The sequence below is a fragment of the Heliangelus exortis genome, chromosome 11, assembly GCF_036169615.1.
Source record: "Heliangelus exortis chromosome 11, bHelExo1.hap1, whole genome shotgun sequence".
NCBI lineage: Eukaryota > Metazoa > Chordata > Aves > Apodiformes > Trochilidae > Heliangelus > Heliangelus exortis.
This window is the reverse complement of record NC_092432.1, coordinates 5,763,507-5,782,816: the sequence shown is the minus strand read 5'-3', so window position 1 is coordinate 5,782,816 and position 19,310 is coordinate 5,763,507. Positions and strand designations below refer to the sequence as shown.

The following is a 19,310-nucleotide window of genomic DNA, read 5'->3' as shown; positions in this document are numbered from 1 at the left end:
AAAGGAGCTGTGGAGGATTTGAGTTGTTCAAGAATACCTGAGAAGTGGCCTGTAGTCAGTACTGAGGTTGATCACGGGGCTCCTGGATCCCAGTCTGGGTGACCTCTCACCATGGGAGGAATTTAGTGAGTCAGTATTTCTTCTGGTTGCTCCTGTGGGTTTTGAAATTCCTTTTGTTTTGGGATGGAAACTGAACAGGCAGTTTTCATTACCGGCAATATAACTGATTTCCAAGATTTGTGTTCTGCTACATATCTACATAACTTTCTTTCCTCGGTCTTCTGTAGGATGTCTGCAGGCTCCCATTATTTTTATATTCCTGTACTTTCCCATCCTTGTATTTTAACTTGCTCGGGAAACATTGTGGCTTTTTATTTTTTCTGTAAAGCTTTAATTTGCTGTGGAGTGAATAGCAATAATATAGAAACTGCAGGCCCTAGAGCCCAATCTGAGAACTATACAGTTTAACTTTCTGAAAAGCAAAATTTGACTTTTATGAGAACACATATATTTTCCTGGTATTTCCTGATATTTTCCCTGTATAAATATTGATTTGCACCTAAAGAAGTTTAGTAATTGATGTGTCATTTTATTCATTACAATGGCTTTGTGCAATGTAGAGGAGCCAACCCTCTCAGATATTGTCAGCAGGTGTATTTTTGTCAGTGGAAAAAGTGCAAAGTACAGCCCTTGGAGCTGGGGGTAAACTCCAGTTCCAGGGCTATTGCAGCCCTTCATTCAGTGCAGAGAAACACCAGGGATCCCTGAATGCCATAGTGATAAGTGATAGAGTAACTCAAGAGCTCAGCACTTACGTTTTTTAACTAAAGCTCTGGAAATTACTGTGCCCTTACTCACTCAGGGTAGCTTGAGCCCTCTTTTTCTCATGTATGCAAACACATCTGTCTCCTGAGCCTTGTTGGCTTTGGGTCCTAGGGAAGGGAAAACAGTTTTTTAAACTCTGGTCCTTCTTGTCTAGAGCAGCCAAGCTCCTGTCTTGTGATATTTTTGTTTTGTTGTTGCATGCTCTATCTCATTGCATTTTTAATATTTTTTTTTTTTTTTTACACACGTGAAGGTTTTTCTTCTGTAAGCTGTACAGGCAGGTCATTCAGTTCTCAAGAATTTGGTTTGTGCCTTTACGTTTATTTAAATCAAATTGAGAGATGCTGAAGCATGGTATTGAGTTAGGAGAAGTGAAAGCATGGTTTAAAAGAAGAGGGGAAAAAAGAGCCACAACCCTGTGCTCTATTCTGTTCCAGACACTAGAGGGTAGGAGAGCTTCAGTTCTTCCTAAGGAAGACACCGTTCATGCTCCAGTGTGATCTCTGAAGAAAAACTCTGTGACCATCCAAAAGCAGTAAAATTATTTCCCTGCATGCGCTGGAAAAATCTGACAAAGCAGTATTTCCTAGTTTATTGATTCTGCTACTGCACTAAAACACTAGTACTGTACATCAATAACCATCTTTAGTTAGGAAACTCTGCTCTGTGGAAGCAGTACTAGCAGTTTGTGGCAGAACATAAAGGCTAGAAAGAAAAATTGTGTGGATGGGGATATAGGTGTCTAGGGAAGGCACAAGAGGTTATGGAAGAATAGCCAGAGAGTATGATGGGGTAGAAAACAATGTTGCTGGACAAGATAAAGATACAGGAATAAGGGGGGCAGGGGAAATAGAGAGAGCTTTGTAATGGATATACAAACTGCGCTCTTTTTTGGCTACTGAGCTTGCTCTTGTTGGTTGTTGCAGGAGAAAAAGGCCATGTACCTTCCATTTGAGCAGCTGAACTGAGGCAGATCTAAATTGCATCTTTGTAGATTTAGGCAAACAAAAATTTTCTGTCTGTAACGATTTTCCTAGTTTTGCTTTTTTGTTGTTTTCTTGGCTTTTTTTTTTTTTTTTCAGCTGATCTGTATTTTAATATTTAGCTTTTCTTCTACAAATACAGGGAAGAATACTTAAGGCTGGATAAAAAGAATGTAACTTTCACAGATTTTATTTTTTTTTAATTCATATTGCCTATACAACAGAAATTTGGTTATACTTCAAATTGACCCTTTTTATGTTCGTGTGTATTTGTTACGTCAGTGTCCTAAATGAGTCTCATGACATCAGTCCAGGGAATCTTGCTGGCTTCCCAAATTCACCCCAGGTGGGTAGTACCCCTGTAGATGACATGAACACCTGATGTACCTCCACATCAGACTAGAGAAGGAGTTCATGGGGGCAGTCATGGATACTGGGCACTCCCTTGCTTTTTGATGAAAAATCTGCATTTTAGACAACAAAGAAACCAACAGGTGCAGGAAGGATTTCAGTGACTGAATGTAGTCCTTTAAATCATTTTTGGTTAAAGAGCTGTTGAACTGGATGATTTAGCTATCTGTTGATTACACAGTATATATTTTTCAATGCTGCTAGAAGGGAATCATCACACATTTGGACAGACTCCCAAGACATGGGCAGCACATCCAAATCCCTCATTTTTCATGGGAGCTAAGAACAGTATTGTCCTCTGTGGGAGCTGTCTCCAAGAGCCCAGCTTTCTTTTTCTCCTGGAGGGTGGCATTGCAAAAGGAAGAGAATACTACCAGGCAGTATTAATATATGCACTCATATCTGTGTATTGGCAAGCTTGTCTGTTGGGGTTTTTTAAATTTTTTTTCTGGACTATTCGGTGCACAGAGGGAGTTGGTAACCATCTCTGCTGGAGCCCAACGCATTGATGCTCATTAGCCTTGTTTGTCCTGGGTGTCTTGAGTCTCACCCTGAATACCCTGTGCACTATTTCTAGCATTTGTACAGCTGACTAACCTTTAAGTTTTGAACATCTATGAAGCAAATAAGCAGGTTTGCTTGGGGTGGATTGACCAGCAGCAGCCCTGTCCTGTAACAAAAGTGACATGCTTGCCACCTGGATAGCCGAAGCTGATTGAATAAATGGGCTGAAAGGCTGACTGGACCCGAGTGCTTCTCAGCATTGCAGTGCAGGGGATAATCCTTTGCTCTCTTGGTTTGTTTTTTTTTTCCTACGTGGGCTGTTAGGTTTCATTTTTGCCTGCCTCATTGTATTTGAATTCTCCCACAACACCCCGTGGGCAGAGGCGCTCACTGTGCCTTTCGTAGATTCGGTTGCCACAGGGTCACACGTTGTGGTAGCAATCTCCTGTCGGTTCACTTCCCTTCCTTGCTGCCCTCTCCTCTTTCCCAGGGGGAGACTGCCTCTGCAAAATGGTTTCCCTGCCTAATGAGGAGAGGTCCAAAGTGTCTCCCTATTTGCGTGTTGCTGGTTTTTTTTTCTCCAATGGCAAATTACGTGGCCCAGTTTCGACAATGACCTCTTCGCTGGCATTGCAGTGGGCTCTCTGTTGTCCTGTCTCATCCTTTTAAAGTAAAGATGGGAGAGATGGGTTCACTTCACACTTGGCCACCTCACCGTGTCATTTAGATGTACAATTTCTCTGCATCTCTTTATTGCTTCAAAAACAAGTTTGAACTTGGGGCATGTTATGTGTGTGTCAGGAAAAGACAGATCTGAAAGCAGCCCTGATGCACCAGAGGGGATTCACTGGGTACCTATAGAGAGAGAGATTATATACAAATGGTGTTATCAGGGACACTCAAACTCCTAAAGGATTTTGTGAAGCTGAGTCAATGAGCCAGTTCTTTCCCCCCCCAAAGCTCGATCATTTTTTCTCATCTCCTGTATTTGGCTCTGTGAAGACAGAATATAAGCCATTTGCTCATTCTTTTCCAGCTTTCTTCTTTAAACTAGAACTAGAAAGTAATAAAAAATTGAAAGTAGGTGTGGAAACCTTTTATATTCATTTTGAAACCAGGAAACAAATTCTGAAAGTGGTATTGTGAGCACTGATTTTTGTGTTCAGGGATGTGGAATGTTTTCTGGACAAATGTTCTTGTTAAGCTGTAGAGAGAAGAGCCATCTTCTGTTTCTCATTGTGGCGTGGTCCTGCTTTATCACCAGTCCTTACTTTTTCTTCAGAGAAAATGACTCATTATTGACCTCATGTTGCACAGTCCCTAAATCTGGAGTAGACATGGACTCTTAGACTTTAAAAATATCTATCTAGTTTGTTTTTAAGAGTGAAGCTTTCAGGATGTTCATGTGCTTAGGTTTTTTTCTAGTTCGCTTGTTTGAGTGATGTGTTTTGTTCAAGTTGTGATCCATTTTACAGCAGTCATCTGCTCATAAAGGCGACGTTTATGGTATGGGTGGTTATTTGCACATAGAGCCCAGCCAGAATTGGAGCTCTGTCTTGGAGACACAACCCCTCAAGGATATCTTGATTTCAGAAGCGATGGGGGGAATTGAGGGTGTGATAAGCAAACTTGTCTAAGGTCTTGTGCTTGGGACATCTGCCAACTTCCATCACAGAGCATATGTTCCCTAGTTTCCAGACCTATAGCCTGATACTTCAGCCAGCTTAATCTGTACCTCTGCAATGCACCTTTATTTTGGTCTGGGATGCAGCCAGAGTGTGTGCTGGCTGACTGCAGAGGAAAATGCAGCAGAAAATATCTGAAGGACCTGGCATCCAGTCTGGGAAGCACAGCTGAAGAGCTTGGGTTTCAGCAGCCGGAGGAGCTGAAGCACCCAAATACAGAGGCGTCTGTAGCCTGGGAGGTAACAGGGAAAAGGAAGATCTGAATAGATAAAAACACACCAGAGTTGTCACTTTATAAGCAGCTATGTCCTCCTTTTCTGGCCAGTATAGACAGGGGCTTTGACTTTGAGGTCTCACTGTGAAGGGTCATCAGTACAGTGATAGCTGGAGGGAGGAAAAGTGGTTGCGGTTTTTTTTTCAGTGCTTGTTTGGCCCTCGAGCAACTTTAGACTAATCGCTGCACTTCTCTGTGCTCTGCTCTGTAACAGTTTTGCCAGCTCAGAGGGAGGCTGTGAAGTTTAATCAATTAACTCTGTGTAAATCAGTTTGAAATGAGGAGGTGCAGAGCGGAGGGTAAGACTTAAAATAAATAGTGCAATATCATTTTCCTGTCACTTGGGAGACATTTTCTGTAGTGCAGGCTTCACCAGGCAACACTAAAGTTGGCTCAAGGATGATCCAGGTCAGTGGGTCTACCACACATCTGAGTTTCCCCAGATGTGCTTCCTTCCAGAAACTGTGTGTGGAATCTGAGACACTGCCTCTTTGGCTGGGATTTCCATCAGGGTGGTCAGAGGAGCAGCCTGCCAAATACCCAAGGAAGTGGAGGGGTGACCACAGAGCAGCTCTTTAATGTGCACATAGATGATATTGGGTATAGGAGACATGCCAGACTTGCTGAGCACATGCTGTGGGAACAACCTGGGCATGTCCAGGAAATCCAAAATATTCCTAATGTGACAGGCTGTCTTGCAGAGGTGCAGGTAGGTGTCCTGGGCTCTGTGCTGCTCTATTTGCAGAGAGGTTTATGGTGGTGGCAGAGCAGGGTGTGCGAGGTAGGAAGCACTCTCACCAAGCCTGTGTCAGGGTGCTTCAGATCAGCACTGTGTCCCAAAGGCTTTGCAAATATCTTGGCTTCTCTGTCCAGTGTGATGCTCTAAAGTGGTGTTAGATCCTGCCCAGAAAATAGCCAGGCTAGGGCTGGCCCCATTTGCTAGGGGCCACCTGCTTTGGAAGGTCAGAGTTGATGCATTGCAATGTGCTCTACTAGTACCGAGCTGCATGTGCTGATTTTTCCTGGGGTTGTGTGGAATCTGGGCTGATTAGGGCACCTCCCAACAGTCCTTTGAACTCTCAAGTTAGTGGCTAAAAAAATGGGGATTTTATATGCCACAGAATTTGGGTAGGAAGACCCCCAGTGCTGAGTGACACCCTAAAATACTGATCTGGTTAAAAAGTGAAAGAATCCACATTTTGTTGGAAAACAGTGATAACAACTCTCTTCTGTGTTCAGCCTGAAAGCTTTGAAGAGAACTGGATGCTTTGTTTATAAAGGAAATTGTAACGTGAATAATAAACTTGGGGTTATTTTTTTCGTGTGTGTGTGTGAACTAACATCAAATGCCTCTTCTTCCTCTGAGGAAGGAGCGGGGAGGGGAGGGAAAATCCTTGGTCCTAAAGCAGCAAGTACATCCCATCAAACATGGCTATGTTAAATACTAAAATGTTCAAAGTACAACTGAGATAGATAAAGGCTTTGATGGGAAGTGGATATTTCCCAGGGACATTACAAGCAATAATCCAGATGTTATGGTGTAATGCAACGAGTGTCCATGGATAGATGGGGAGCTCAAGCCAAGCAGCGCCTGCTGTAGGCTTTAGCCCTCCACTCCCATGCTGTTACGCCATATGGAAGCAATCTCCAGGCCCCTTTAATAGCCAGCTTTGGATTTCATTTTCACAGGGCTCATAGAGCTAAGTGGAACTGTTTTATGGACAAGTTAGATAGAAGCCTTTCCAAGATAAACATCCAATTCAAAATTAGGACATACCAAGCTGCAAAATTATTTTAGGGCATATTTCATGGAAGCACTGCCATTTTTCTAAGGCGATTGCCAGACTGTAGAATGCCCTTTGATCCCTTGTGGACATTACTCCCTTTCTTATAAAAAGGATTTTGAAATAGTTGCAGTGTTTAGGGAGGAATATATCTGCCGGGATTTTGAAGTATGTCCATGGGAACAGTCATGTTTTAGCTTTTTGGCCTAAAAGACGAACTTTAAAAAAAAAAAAAAAAAAAAAAGAGAAATTACATTGCAGCTGGATTTATGAATCAAAATCTCATTTTCTTTTTAAAGGTAGTGCCAGGCAAGCCAAATGGGGTGTTTAAATAGAAGTATATTAATACGCTTGTGGGATTCGAAGAGTTTCGTTCTTTTAACCAGTAAAAAGCAAGTAAAAAATTTGTGAGTTCACCACCCATGATTTAAGAATTTTGTTGCTGGGTAATTGATCCATAAAAAGTAATCTTCAGACATCAGGTGCTTTTGCAATCGTTTTATTTAGCAACAACATTTCTTGCTTTTAAAGCTAACATGTCCTGTTTTAAAGTGACTTGTGAAATCTTCTCCTCCGTCTTGCTCCCACCTGTATATGACATGATTGAAGCTCCAAAGTGTGGCGAGTTAAAAGTTGCTCCACAAGAATAAAATATGGGAGATTTTTTACTGCAAGAAGAGAAGTATAGCCTTGAGTTTTAATGTTTCCAGCTCACTCCCCCCAAATAAAGGCCTATTTAATCATCCTCTGTCCAATAAAATATTGCCAGTTAGCAAATTGTTAGTGCAGCTGTGTTATGTAGGATGGGGCTGCAAAGGTAAAAAATGTGGCTACTAGGTAGCTATAACTCCAGATAAAGAGCCTGGTGGTGTCAGTATTTTTTCAGCAGGCATCAGAATTTTTGATTCGTGAGCTTGGTTTCTGGAAGCAGGAGCTCCAAAAGCATCAGGCAAAGAGCTAATGTGGATGATGGGTGGTTGAATGATTGAGGAGATGGAAGATGTTTGTTCAGCCTTTTGCCTGGCCATTGACATTATGATTGTGGGCTGTCTCCCCAGAAGGGACAGACCTGCATTTTATGGAGGTAGCTGGAAGCATTTAAGAGTTTGCTTTCTCCCCTCTTCCACCTTTCCTCCCCAGCACTCCCCTGTGCCTTTCTCTGAGCCAAGGTGACAGATTGCTGTCAATGCTTGAGGTCTGCTCCTACCAGAGCTCAGCCAGGTTAGCTGAAGTTGGCTTCTGTGGTGGTTTAAGCTAACCCTGTTGCTTTTGTTCTGATACTGATTGAACACCATCCCTTCACTGGACCAGGAAGAGAACACACAAGCAGAAAATCCATAATGTCTTACCAGTGCCTCTGGGATCGTGGCACTTTTCTCACTTTGAGTGCTTTTGTATCATGGTTGGTTTGAGCATAAAAATGTTGTTTTGGATGTATAAATGTTTTGTGTTGCTGACTTGCTTTCCAGTCGAGTTTCATGCGGAGCACGCGACTCTCCGACTCTTTGCGCAAGAACCAGTTGTGGAATGGGCTGGTCACCATCACCCTCTTGGAGGGGAAGAACATGCCCAGAGGGGGCTTGGCAGATATTTTTATTCTCTTCAAACTGGGAGATCAAAGATACAAGAGTAAGGTAAGTATTAAGGATTTCCTTAAGTTTGCTGAAGCCAATGAGGTGCTTGTTGTTTCTTCATTGCTACCTCAGATGGAACTATTCTTCAATCTCGTTTATATAAGTGTGATCAAAATCAGAAGACCAGATCAGGGATATTAACATTTTATTAGTATGTTTTACATGCCAGTGTAAATGGGGAAGCCAGGAATTTTGTGTGTATCTGTTTTGTGCATTTAACATAGTTATCATAGAGATGGATGTTTGACATTACTATGAAATGAAATGAAGCTATATACATCACATCTGTTTTGTTCTCTGCCAGTACAGAAGTTGGGTTTGCAATATTAGGTATGCTGGAAAAGCAGACCAGAAATGGTTTCCAATGAAAAGGAATTCTAATTCTAATTATAATTTTTTTAAAGCACCTTTCTTGAAACATGTTAAATATAGCAGAATTCACCCCTTGCTCCCTGCGTGCCACCCCCAACTCACAGAATATTCCATGGTTTTGATTTGATTTTTTTATTCTTTCATGATGTGTTTATTTGTATGTAGTATTGTTTCATGGAAATCTAAGAAATAAATGGGGTTCCCAAAGATACAGATGTAGTCTCCAAAGTCTAGTAAGGAGAGAGACTATAATTAAAATAATATCCTGTTGAGAAAGCAAGAGCTCTGTATGTCATGAACTGGAAGTGCAGAGGGAGGAGGAAAGAACCCCTCCTGTACAAAATGTACAGAGCAAGTTCACAGAACATAACATTCAGATGTGGGTGCATCTGAAACCTCTGCTCTGTCCCCTACGTGGGACCTGAAACCAAGGTCATGATACAGTGTTTTCATTCAGAAAAGCAGCTCTGCAAAATATCACACAGGTTACTTATTTTAGAATAAATATACAATATTTCAGTTGAGATCCCTTTTTTTTGTTTCACTTTAATGGTCCTTAACCTATGTCATGAATCTGCAAGACTGCAGTGCTTGCAGTCATAGAAAATTAGAAAGTTTAAAATGAGGAGTCAAGAACAATGTTGCCTGCAGTGATTTAATTGCTTAGTGTTTTTGTCTGGGGCCCAATAAAAGTTGAGGCCCTCTGCTTCTACAGCCTAGAAAGATTTCAGATTATCATGTTCTTTCCTGGAGCTTATTCAATTTATGAAGTATGAAATCTCATGGTCCAGAAAACCAGACAAGGTGGGAGAAATCTCAGTCATGGTCCAGCTGATCCTGTCTCCCATTCTCACTGTGGCTATGCTGATACTGATGGTGGGGAGGACAGTGTGATAGGAATCTCACCCAATTCAAAGGGCCAATTAACAGATATCAAATTAAGTGGATGTTAATAATTTCAACACTGCAGCTTCTCCACCTGTATCTTCACATGGAAAAGTGAAAAATACTGATTCAGTTCCTGAATTCATTCAAGCCTGTTTTCAGGTGTTTACCCATAAAAAATTTAGTCTTGATTTCTTTCATTGTGCCAGATTGAATGAAGACTGTAGTCCATTGAAAGTGGAGCTGGTGGATCCGCCTATTGCAGAATTTCTCCATCCACTTATTCGTGTTACATTTGTATATTTGTTATTATTGGAAGACAGGAAATAGAGTTTTTATGGAAGATGGTGCTGTGTATTATGGGCTGGGGAGCTTTGATCAGAATGACCTTACTATGTGATGCTCTAACATCCACCCTTGTTCTTGATATGTACTTTACTGTGGAAATAAGTACCATTTCAGAAAAGTAAATGCTATAACTGCATGTTTTCTAGACACTGTGTAAGAGTGCAAATCCTCAGTGGAGGGAACAGTTTGATTTTCACTACTTCTCTGACAGGAAGGATATGTTGGACATTGAGGTCTGGAGAAATGATAACAAAAAGCATGAGGAGCTTTTGGGAACGTAAGTGGGTTTTATTTGTTGGGTTTTTTTTTGTGTGTGTGGTTTTATTTGTTTTGCTTTTGGGTTTTTTCATTTTTGGGGGGTGAGGGTTGTTAAGAATAATGTTTTGTTTTGTTTTTTTTTAAGTGATCAATATATTTTCATTACCAGCATCATACTGTATATTTCTCTCCTTGTTCTGGGGATGTCCAGATCCTTTTGTGAGTGTATTTTTATTGCAGCCTATCATAGGTAATTGATTAACCACGACTTGATTGCAGAGACACCCAGGCTGAGTCTGCACTTGCTAACTGTAAAATTCCAAGTCCTGGGGGGAGCTCAGTGGCAGCCGTTGCTGGGCCAGGTGGTGGCAATGGGGAGGAAGGACTTGTTTGCATTTTCATGGTGATGTTGCTCCAGACCCCTTCTGCTCTGCAGGGCTGATTTGTGGCTTCAGTCTGGGGACTTTGTTCTTCTTTGGAGCGGCACTGATGTCCCTTTTCTCTGTTTGCATCGGAGGGGCATGTCCTTGTAGCTTTGTTTACACTTGGGTCCTGTTACCTGGGTTTGCTCCAATTGGGTAAGCTCTTCCCCATGGCCACAAAAGACTGATCTCAGTGGCTTTGGTGCTTGTTGCTATTGCACAAGATCATGTTGCTTAAAGCATAATTTTCAGGGGCAGCCTTAAAGGTAATTTATTCATCTCCAGGGATTTGTCTCACTGCATTTTGGCACTATAGCTTCTTCTTCTCAAGTAACTATTGTATACCATATTAGCGATTGAAACGTTTTGTGGGTTAGCAGTTGAAACTTCAATTTTAATTTATTAATAGGAATAGAATATGGTTCCTGTTCTTATGCTCTGCTCTTTTCCCTTCCCTCTAACTCTTTATTTTGTATGGTACTGGTATACTCTTCATGTCCCAGTAATAACCATACATTTTCTCCTGTTGCCTCCTCACTTCTTTTCACTTGCAGTGTTGTCCTCTAGGTCCATTTCCCCAAAGTACATCTGCAAAGCTGGCTACATGCAGCAGCTCCAAAAACCTTTTAATTTACTAGGAGACCCCTCTTTGGTCTGTCTGTGCTAATCTACTTGCAGCATCAGTGCCACAAGCTCTAAATTCTTTTTAGGGGTGGGGATCCCTTCTGTAGTTGTTTGCTGTTCTCACCTGGTAAAGGTTTCACAACTTGCTAATTAAATAAGAGTAACTCCTAAGACCATTCTCTTACTTTAAGCGTTCAGCATAGTTTGAAACTATTCCCTGAGAAGAACAATGCCCTTTTTGGCTCTACAAATGTTTGTGGTTTTGCAGAGCAGGAAATGCTTTCTGGCTGAATGCTATGGCTCATCACATGGAGAAGTGGCTGAAGATGAATCTGTTCCTTCAATTCTCACAGTTACTTTTATTACTTCTGATATTCTGTTTAGAGTTAACAAATGGAACAGTGTTTGCAGCTTGTTCAGTCTCCCTGATACTGGAGAAATTCTTCCTTAATTTTTTCCCCTTCTTTTGGCTTCTGGAAGCTCGTATGCAGTGTGCAAAAATCTATGAGCAAAATGTTATATAAAAAAAATGTTATTGTGTTATAAAAGACTTCAGCACTGGGAAAGCCTGCATGTGTTAGATTTACCTTAAAGTTATTTTTTCTATCTACATGGAGAGAAAATATTACTGTTGTTGCCTTAAGCACAGCAAAGTGCTGTAGCATCAAAACAGAAAAAAAAATTATACTAGATTTTAAAGAGGTATAACAAAAATAGGTAAACACCAAATGTGTAAGAACAAACATTGTTTGTACAGTGTAGAAACTTTTGACACCCAATGAATCATATTTTATGAAAGGTCCAAGAGCAGTCTAATCTGGAAAAGGATTCTCTAGACAAAACAGCATTATGAGGTGTTGTGTTTATTGTCTCCATTATTTCCAAGTGGAGTTTTGAGATTTCTGGATTTCACAACATCATTGTAAGAAAGATTCTTTAGTAAAACATTTGTGGATTATATTTGATCATTACATACAGCAGTAGAACCCAACTGCCCTAAAGTAATTTGCATGGATTTAAGAAAAAGGCAAAATTTGCTGTATCTTAATTAATAATTCTGTGGTCAATTTGAGAATTGAGTTAGGATTCATTATCCTCCCTCAGGGCCATGCAGCCTGAACTGTGTTGGTTAGACATACACACACGCAATATTTAAATGAAGCTGAGAAAGATACAGAAGGTGGAATCACATCTGATAATCCAGACTGCTGAACTTGTGTGGAATAAAGACTTCTTTTAATTCCTTTAGACCCAGGATTTTATGTAGGATGGATTCCTTAAGCTCCTGGAACATGGCTCTTCTCCTAGGCATAATTTGGTTTCAAGATGAAATACTGTTCTTGAAATAGGACCTGAAATTTCTGGGGAGAGCATGGGAAGTATAAAATAAAAAAATGTGTTGGACCCCCAGCAATAAACACTAACACTTGGGACCTTTGTCTGCTTCTGAATTAGTGAAGAAACATTTGGTGAGATTTCATGTCACCCCTCTCCTATCACAAAGTGAACCCTCACTGTTAATACATATGACATTGAGTTGACCTGTGTCTCCTTAGTTTTTTCAACTGGATCCAGTTTCTCTCCCTCACTTAGAATCCTTTGGCATTGAGTGGTTCTGCTGCCAGCATCCATCCCTGAAAGGTGTCTGGTTTTGGGACCTAGATGAAATAATCCCTCTATTTAGTCTTCACAGAAGTGTTAGTAACATTTACTGAGTGCTTTTTGTGTTTTCAGGAGATGATAATGTATATTAACAAACAAAGGTGTTAACTGGGCAGAATTTGTCCAGGCAGAGTTAAATGGTTTATGCCAAGTTGTTAGAGAGTGTTTCTGCATTCAAGGATGTATTTTGAAAAAGAGATGGTGTGAAATGTTGGAGATATTTTTCTTCACATATTTACCTCAAGAAGGAGGTTTTAGCAAAACTGCCAGACTTAGGACCACGAGCTGTGAGGTTGGATTGCATCCAATATCTGTGTGATGAATGTCTCCAGGAAACAGTGTCTCTGCAACAAGGAAAAATCCTTATTTTAAAGGCCATGCTGTTGGAATGGAGTAGCAAATCTAAACTGGCTACATCCAAACCTTTGATTTAAATTTCACCAAGCTATAGCAAAAATCAGAAGACCAAAGCTTATCTGTAGTGTAAGTGAGAATAAAAAGACTACCTGACACCTGTGGCATTTAAAATTCCTTTCCAAATGTTAATCATAGATGCATCTTACTGTGATAATGAATCTGACCTTGTTTGTGAAGTGGTCTCAAGAATTCTGCACGGGGGAAATATGGCAATGTTTTGTGCAGATGTTCTCATAGTATTTATATATATTTAGGAATATTACTTTTAATTTGATAAACTACGGATTTAGTTGTTTAACCCCAAAAATACCATGTAGTCTTTTCAAGTAATATTTCTCTGAAAAAATAATCTAAAAAGGCAAAAAAATAGCGGAGGGTTGTAAATGAACAGAAGAGTCTTAAATGAAAACTAAAGGTGTGGTGTAATCTGCTACAGGACTAGAGGTCAATATAGAGGTGTAGACCTAAATATTGATCAGGATGAGGAAGGAAAGAATTATAATTTTTTGTGGTTAAAAAAGTGTGATACATTTGTGTGTGTAATGCACTCTTACAGAATTGTATCTCCTACAAATCATGGATATTGCTGTGTGCGTGTGAAGGATTCCACCCAAAATTAATATGTAATGTAGCAAAAAATGACACCAAGCAGAGCTATCCAATTCTGAGATAGGACTAGTGTGTTGAGAACTTAACTCAGGAGATCATTAGCATCACCTAAAATACAAATAGTCTGAGAATTTTGCCCTTTGCATTCAGATCAGACAACTTGCATTCAAAAAGTGGATTGCCTGCATTAGTTCTGTGCTGTGCCCATTTCCATAGTCTTTTACCACTTTCCTGTGAAATAATTGCCTGTAGTAAGGTCTTGCAGGTAAAAAGCTGACAAAGAAGGAAATTATTTCTATTTCAGGAGGATGTGGAAAGTAGTTCAGAAATCATTAGACTTGTTTTAATAGTGTGGAAGTGTTTGTGTGGAAATTCCTGAATTTATTTAGTAAATTGAATGTCTAATTGTTTTACCAAGCAAAATGGTCTGATCTGATCCAGTCTGATCAGTTACATTGTATAACCCAAATGAAACAGGTTGTCCTTTTAATTTTTTTACCCTTAAAACTTTTGCTATTTGCAAGTGTAAGTGTGGATTTTTTTTGCACTTCCTCAAAAGAAAATAGAGAGGCATGCCATCACCTTGAGTGAACACAGATGTTTTAAGGACACTAGTTTTTAAGGAAATCAAACATGATTTGAGGAAGAAATGCTTGTACTCCACCTCCTGCTGTTTTCCCCTTCACATGTGCATCCCTTCTACCCCCACACCCTTTATATTAAATCTTTTCTTTGACCTCTGGCTAGTCAAATTCTTTTAATAAGAGAAACAATTCCTAATTGCCTAAACAAGCTAGAGTTATATTCAACTTTGAGATACAAGAGATTTCTGCGGTTATCTATTGGTGGGAGATGTACCATTTTCTGAATGAGTTATCTTTTCTGTTTTGCTCCATGGAAAGTTGTTAACATGAAAAAGCAAATGCAGCTTTTCCCAGTTGTGGACTCTGTTGAGTGGGTGGTTTATGAAATGCTGATGTGGGAGACATGGCCTGGATTGCCAGCTGAATCACACACCAGCTGGGTGATCCTGAGTTTTCCCCTTTCTCTCTCTTTAGTTTTCTCAACTGTAAAAAAAAAAACCAACCAACCAAACCTAACAAAAAACCCAAGATAAGGATACATTCTCCCTTTGGCACTGATTCCTAAAGTATCAGTAAAAATGCTGCAGTCTGAGAAGCAACTTTGTTAATGCAGCCAAGGTGATGTTGACCTCCAGTGTGGAAGTGATGTCTTTTTCTCAAATGTTTGCTTTTTTTGTTGTTTTCTTTCCCTTTCTGCTCTATCTTCTCTTGTCATATCTTTCTGAAGAGTTTAGGTGTAGCAATGAGCTTCAACTGCAACCTCTCGCACTTCAAAATTGTGTTGAGAGGCAGCCTATGTGCCAAAACAGTGTTGGTACTCTTCCTGGTTTATTTTCTTTTTCTTACAAAGCACTTGAAAGCAGTTAATCAGAGTAAACTTGCAACCTGTTGAATGTTTAGTGCGGTGAAGAGCAAAGAGCACACTTAAGGCAAAGTCATCCCCATTAATTCTGGTGGCAAGCAGCTTACACAAAGAACTGTGTTTTAATACACAGAGCTAGTGGTTGACTTACAAACTCATCAGAGCAATGACTTACTTGATCACATAGTTTATTGGGTTTTCAGGATGGAATGTTTTGGGATTTTTCTTTTTTTTTTTTTCTTTCCCCCCCTTAGCATTCACAGAAAATAGGCTGTTAAGAAGCAGAAAGCATGCAATTTATAGCAGATGGGTATAAACCACTCCAGCACTACTACTGGAATGGGATCAATCAGGAACACTACATGCACCATTTACCCAGAAGAAACCCACCTGGGGGGGGAACCCTGTGGAATTTTAGCCTATTAAGACAACACCTTAACAAGTTTAGTTTAAATAAAAACTTGTCGGCAGTCATTAAGCGGAGCGAAAGCTCTGGCGCTCCATCATCCCTTGGAGATGTGTGACTCCCCTTGCACTGGGCTAACAAAGCTTCCTTAATTTTTTTTCTTTCCCTTTTCATCTGTAACTTTTGTTCAGCCTGTTCTTAAAAGCCAAGCAGTTCAGAAAAGTTCCACTCCATTTACTGGACTTCTAAATAGAAGGCATTTGCGGAGCCAAGTGATGAGGCTTTTTGTTGCATCTAGCTGTTCCCTTCACGTATAACTGGCTGTCCAGTGATCTCTCCCTGCTTTAGCCCATAGTCATCTTATATTATTGTCTATCTATGAATGTTTCTCTTATTTTGCCTCCTGATTATTATTTTTCTGGGGAAGTATCAGGTTAATGATATATACTGCGTGCTGGGGTTAGAGGCGACTTTTAAGACAGTCCTTCCCTTTGGGAAATAGAACAGTAGACTGCAAATGGAGCTCTAGTAAGGCTTGTAAAGGAGATTGAGGCATACAGTATAATGTAGCATAAAATGGAGTATGTGACTTTAAAGAAACAAATCTATTGTAGGCTAATGTTTTAAAATTTGCTTTTGCCCCTTTTCTTTTCCCGCAGGTGAAATAAAATTGTGTTTCAAATCCATCAGAAAGCACGAGGGGATTTTAGAGGGGAAGTGAGGCAAGCTAGAGTTAAGTTTTCCTACTGTACTGGCATCCCAAACAATTTACTTCTGCTTACCAGTGGGTGAACCAGAAAGCAAAACTGACAGTGAATGCAACAGAACCTGGCTAATTGCTTTCCCATGTTTAATTCTGAGGTGGTTTGTTTTTTTTTAATTTTTTTTTTTTTTTTTTTTTTTGCATTCTTTCTATCCTAAACAAGCAATAAGTTTTGATGTCTGTACTACTGCAATCAATATAAATGCTGCTTCATTTTTTTCCCCAGCTCATTTTTCCTATTAACCCCAGGCAATGTCATTCTAGGTGCCAAGTTGATGTTACTGCTCTGCCAATGAAGCAGACCAATCGCTTGGAGCTGCCTCTGGAAAAACATCCAGGATCCTTGCTGATGTTGATTGCTGTTGCCCCATGTACAGGAGTGTCCATATCTGATCTCTGTGTCTGCCCTTTGGGAGACCCCAGTGAAAGGCAACAGATTTCACAGCGCTATGTGAGTTTGAAATTTTTAATTCTTCTTTTTTTTTTTTTTTTTTTTTTTTTTTTTTCCCTGTTTTTAAAGCAGTCAAAATTGCAGGATAAAAGGATTTATCCACTCATAAAAACATGTCTCCTACCAGAGAAAACTATTGCATGGGCCAGTTCTTATGTTTCAAATGACAAGGAGATTGGCAGGGCAGATAGACCGAAGCAGTTTGGCTGCTTTTATCTGTTGGGTTTTAAACTAATGCTTTTCTTTGCACAGATTATATTAAGAGATTATTTTGGGGAATGAGAGACACTGAATATCATGGAGAGATGGTAGTTTACTAAATTTTCTTTCCTCCTTTGGGGAGAATATGTTCTGGATGCTCAACTGTGACAAAGCTATGTGGTAGCTTCCACACCTCAGTTTTCAAAAGTTAGGCATGAAGGAAGAACTACCCTAAAATGAAGTGCAAGATGGAGGCATGAAGAATTTGAACAACAAAAGTCAAAGTTATTTTTGAGGAAAGATTCCTCACTACTGATTGAGTGTGGTGGCTTCCTGAGCCATGCTGCTTCTCCAGGTCTCCTTATGTTTTTTATTTTAATTGACAGATAGTTGCATAAGTGTACAGGGGTCCTTCCAATCTTGTTCATAACATTAGCAGGTAATTTATAGAAATGAAGAATTTTCTTAGGAGCAGGTAGTGTGTGATGTAAACCTCAGGGTCCTGATGCATTGAGACTGGGGTAGTGAACATCTATTAATGGGTACATCAGCTGCTGAATGGAAATAGGGATTGGTTTAAAAATGTAGTCATTTAGTTCCATAATTTCTGTTTCTTACTGTAATACAAACAAGATGTATCTTTATGCTTTCTTCCTTCAGTGTATAAAGAATTCCTTTCGGGACATGAAAGACATTGGCTTCTTACAAGTCAAGGTTCTAAAGGCAGTGGATCTATTGGCAGCAGATTTTTCAGGTATTTTATTTCTATTTTCCATCCTGTGATGCTATAATATATTGTGAATGTTACTTAACTCCATGCAGTACTGTTAGCTGAACAGGAAAAAGTAAATCTTCCCATCATTTCTCCAGTGATGAAACCTGCCTGAGGGAACTGAGATACCAAATAGTTCTGAGTCCCAAAAGTACTTAAGAAGGCTCAGTGGATGGAGATATGGTTTATCCTTGGGGTCTGAGTAGTGTGACTGGTAACTTCTCCCTTAGAATGGTGTGCTGTTGAATATTCCAGCAGCAGAATGTAAAAGAAGGGTGAATATAAAGTGTTGGTGCCTTCACAGAAGCCTCTCCATCTCCATGGGTGCCTTGTGAATGAGACTGAAAGATTTTGGGGCATCTGACATGGTCCTGAGTGTGTGGGTTTGGGTGGTGCTGCAGGCTGTCACCCGAAAAAGAAAGCTTGCCAGCAATGGGGATGCCAGTGTCATGTTTTTTCTTAAAGCTCATTTGAGGCTTTGATTTGGGATGATCTTTTGGTGCTCTTACCAAAAGAAAATGATGGATTTTCCTCTGAGACATGCCTCAATTTGTGCTTGGTTCTGACAGCAATGGACACTAATTCCTGTTTCTCTAGGGAAGGTCTGGGAATGGATACTTCTGTAGTGAGTGGATATTATTTTTATTATCTTCTCAAGGAATCTGGAGAGCTTTTACTTCCCCTGTGGATCTTGCAGTAGTTCAAAATTGAGTCACAGCATTCTGTGTTGTGTATTGGATGTTGCAGTCATTTTTAAGATAATTTGATAAAGGCAGGAAAGCAGATACAGAGAAAATATTCTTGCCCCATTCTCTAGTATTCATGAAAACATAGTAACTTAAGAGAACATGGCTCCTAAAATAAGAACCTAAGGAGAAAATCCAAGGTTAATCATGATGCTATGTCAGTTTCAATTCCTGGCTTTAACCCTGCAGTGGAAAAAAGTAATGTCAGTTCAGACAGCAATACTTTAAAGAACTGAAGTAGTTCATCTGAAAACAAACAAAAAAACCTGCCCGTTTTATAAAAACTGTGACACAGTAAAGCAGAACCTTTGGCAAGTGTCAAGTCTAGGGCTATCTAGAAATATAGGAGGTTTTAATATAGACAGTGTCTAGGGAAAGATCTGAGCCCAGAAGGCTATCTGCCCTTTGAAAAACTTTACTGCTGCTAATGCAGTTGCATCAGTGATGGATTTGGGCCCTTTTCCCTCAGTATTTAAACAAGAGCATGTGGGGGGATAATGAACATTGGAAGAGAGATGCAGGTTCTTGATTCTGCAATTCAAAGACTTCTCATAGCGTATGTGACACACATTCCTTGCACATAGCACAGAATGAAATTCTGCTTAAGTAAAAGGTTACTCAGTCTGTCATTATATTCAAAATAACCCAGGCTTGGAGGCTGATTCATGAAGCAAATGACAAATTGTTTTTCAATGGCAGTGCTGAAAATATCCTAGTATTATGCTGTAATAGACCTACCAAATTGCAAAAGGATGCAGCCATTTTAGGTAAAAATAGCATAATTTCTGATCATGAAATGAGAGACATAAAGATTAATTATCTGTTCTG

General features: G+C 40.0%; 1 protein-coding gene and 1 long non-coding RNA gene across 5 annotated transcripts in view; one reads left to right on the top strand and one right to left on the bottom strand.

The window, feature by feature from the left end:
• Positions 1–19,310, bottom strand: part of LOC139800807 (uncharacterized) — a 369,707-nt gene that overhangs the window by 184,982 nt on the left and 165,415 nt on the right. The gene's annotated exons all lie outside the window — the stretch shown is intronic.
• MCTP2 (multiple C2 and transmembrane domain containing 2) overlaps positions 1–19,310 on the top strand; it is a 116,121-nt gene that overhangs the window by 38,109 nt on the left and 58,702 nt on the right. For 2 of the 3 annotated variants that reach the window (XM_071754266.1, XM_071754267.1), the window contains 4 exons: positions 7,936–8,100; positions 9,852–9,982; positions 16,577–16,763; positions 17,625–17,718. In XM_071754266.1, coding sequence (XP_071610367.1) covers positions 7,936–8,100; positions 9,852–9,982; positions 16,577–16,763; positions 17,625–17,718 — 577 coding nt within the window. The remainder of the gene's footprint in view (positions 1–7,935; positions 8,101–9,851; positions 9,983–16,576; positions 16,764–17,624; positions 17,719–19,310) is intronic. The other variant, XM_071754268.1, reaches the window with a different exon arrangement.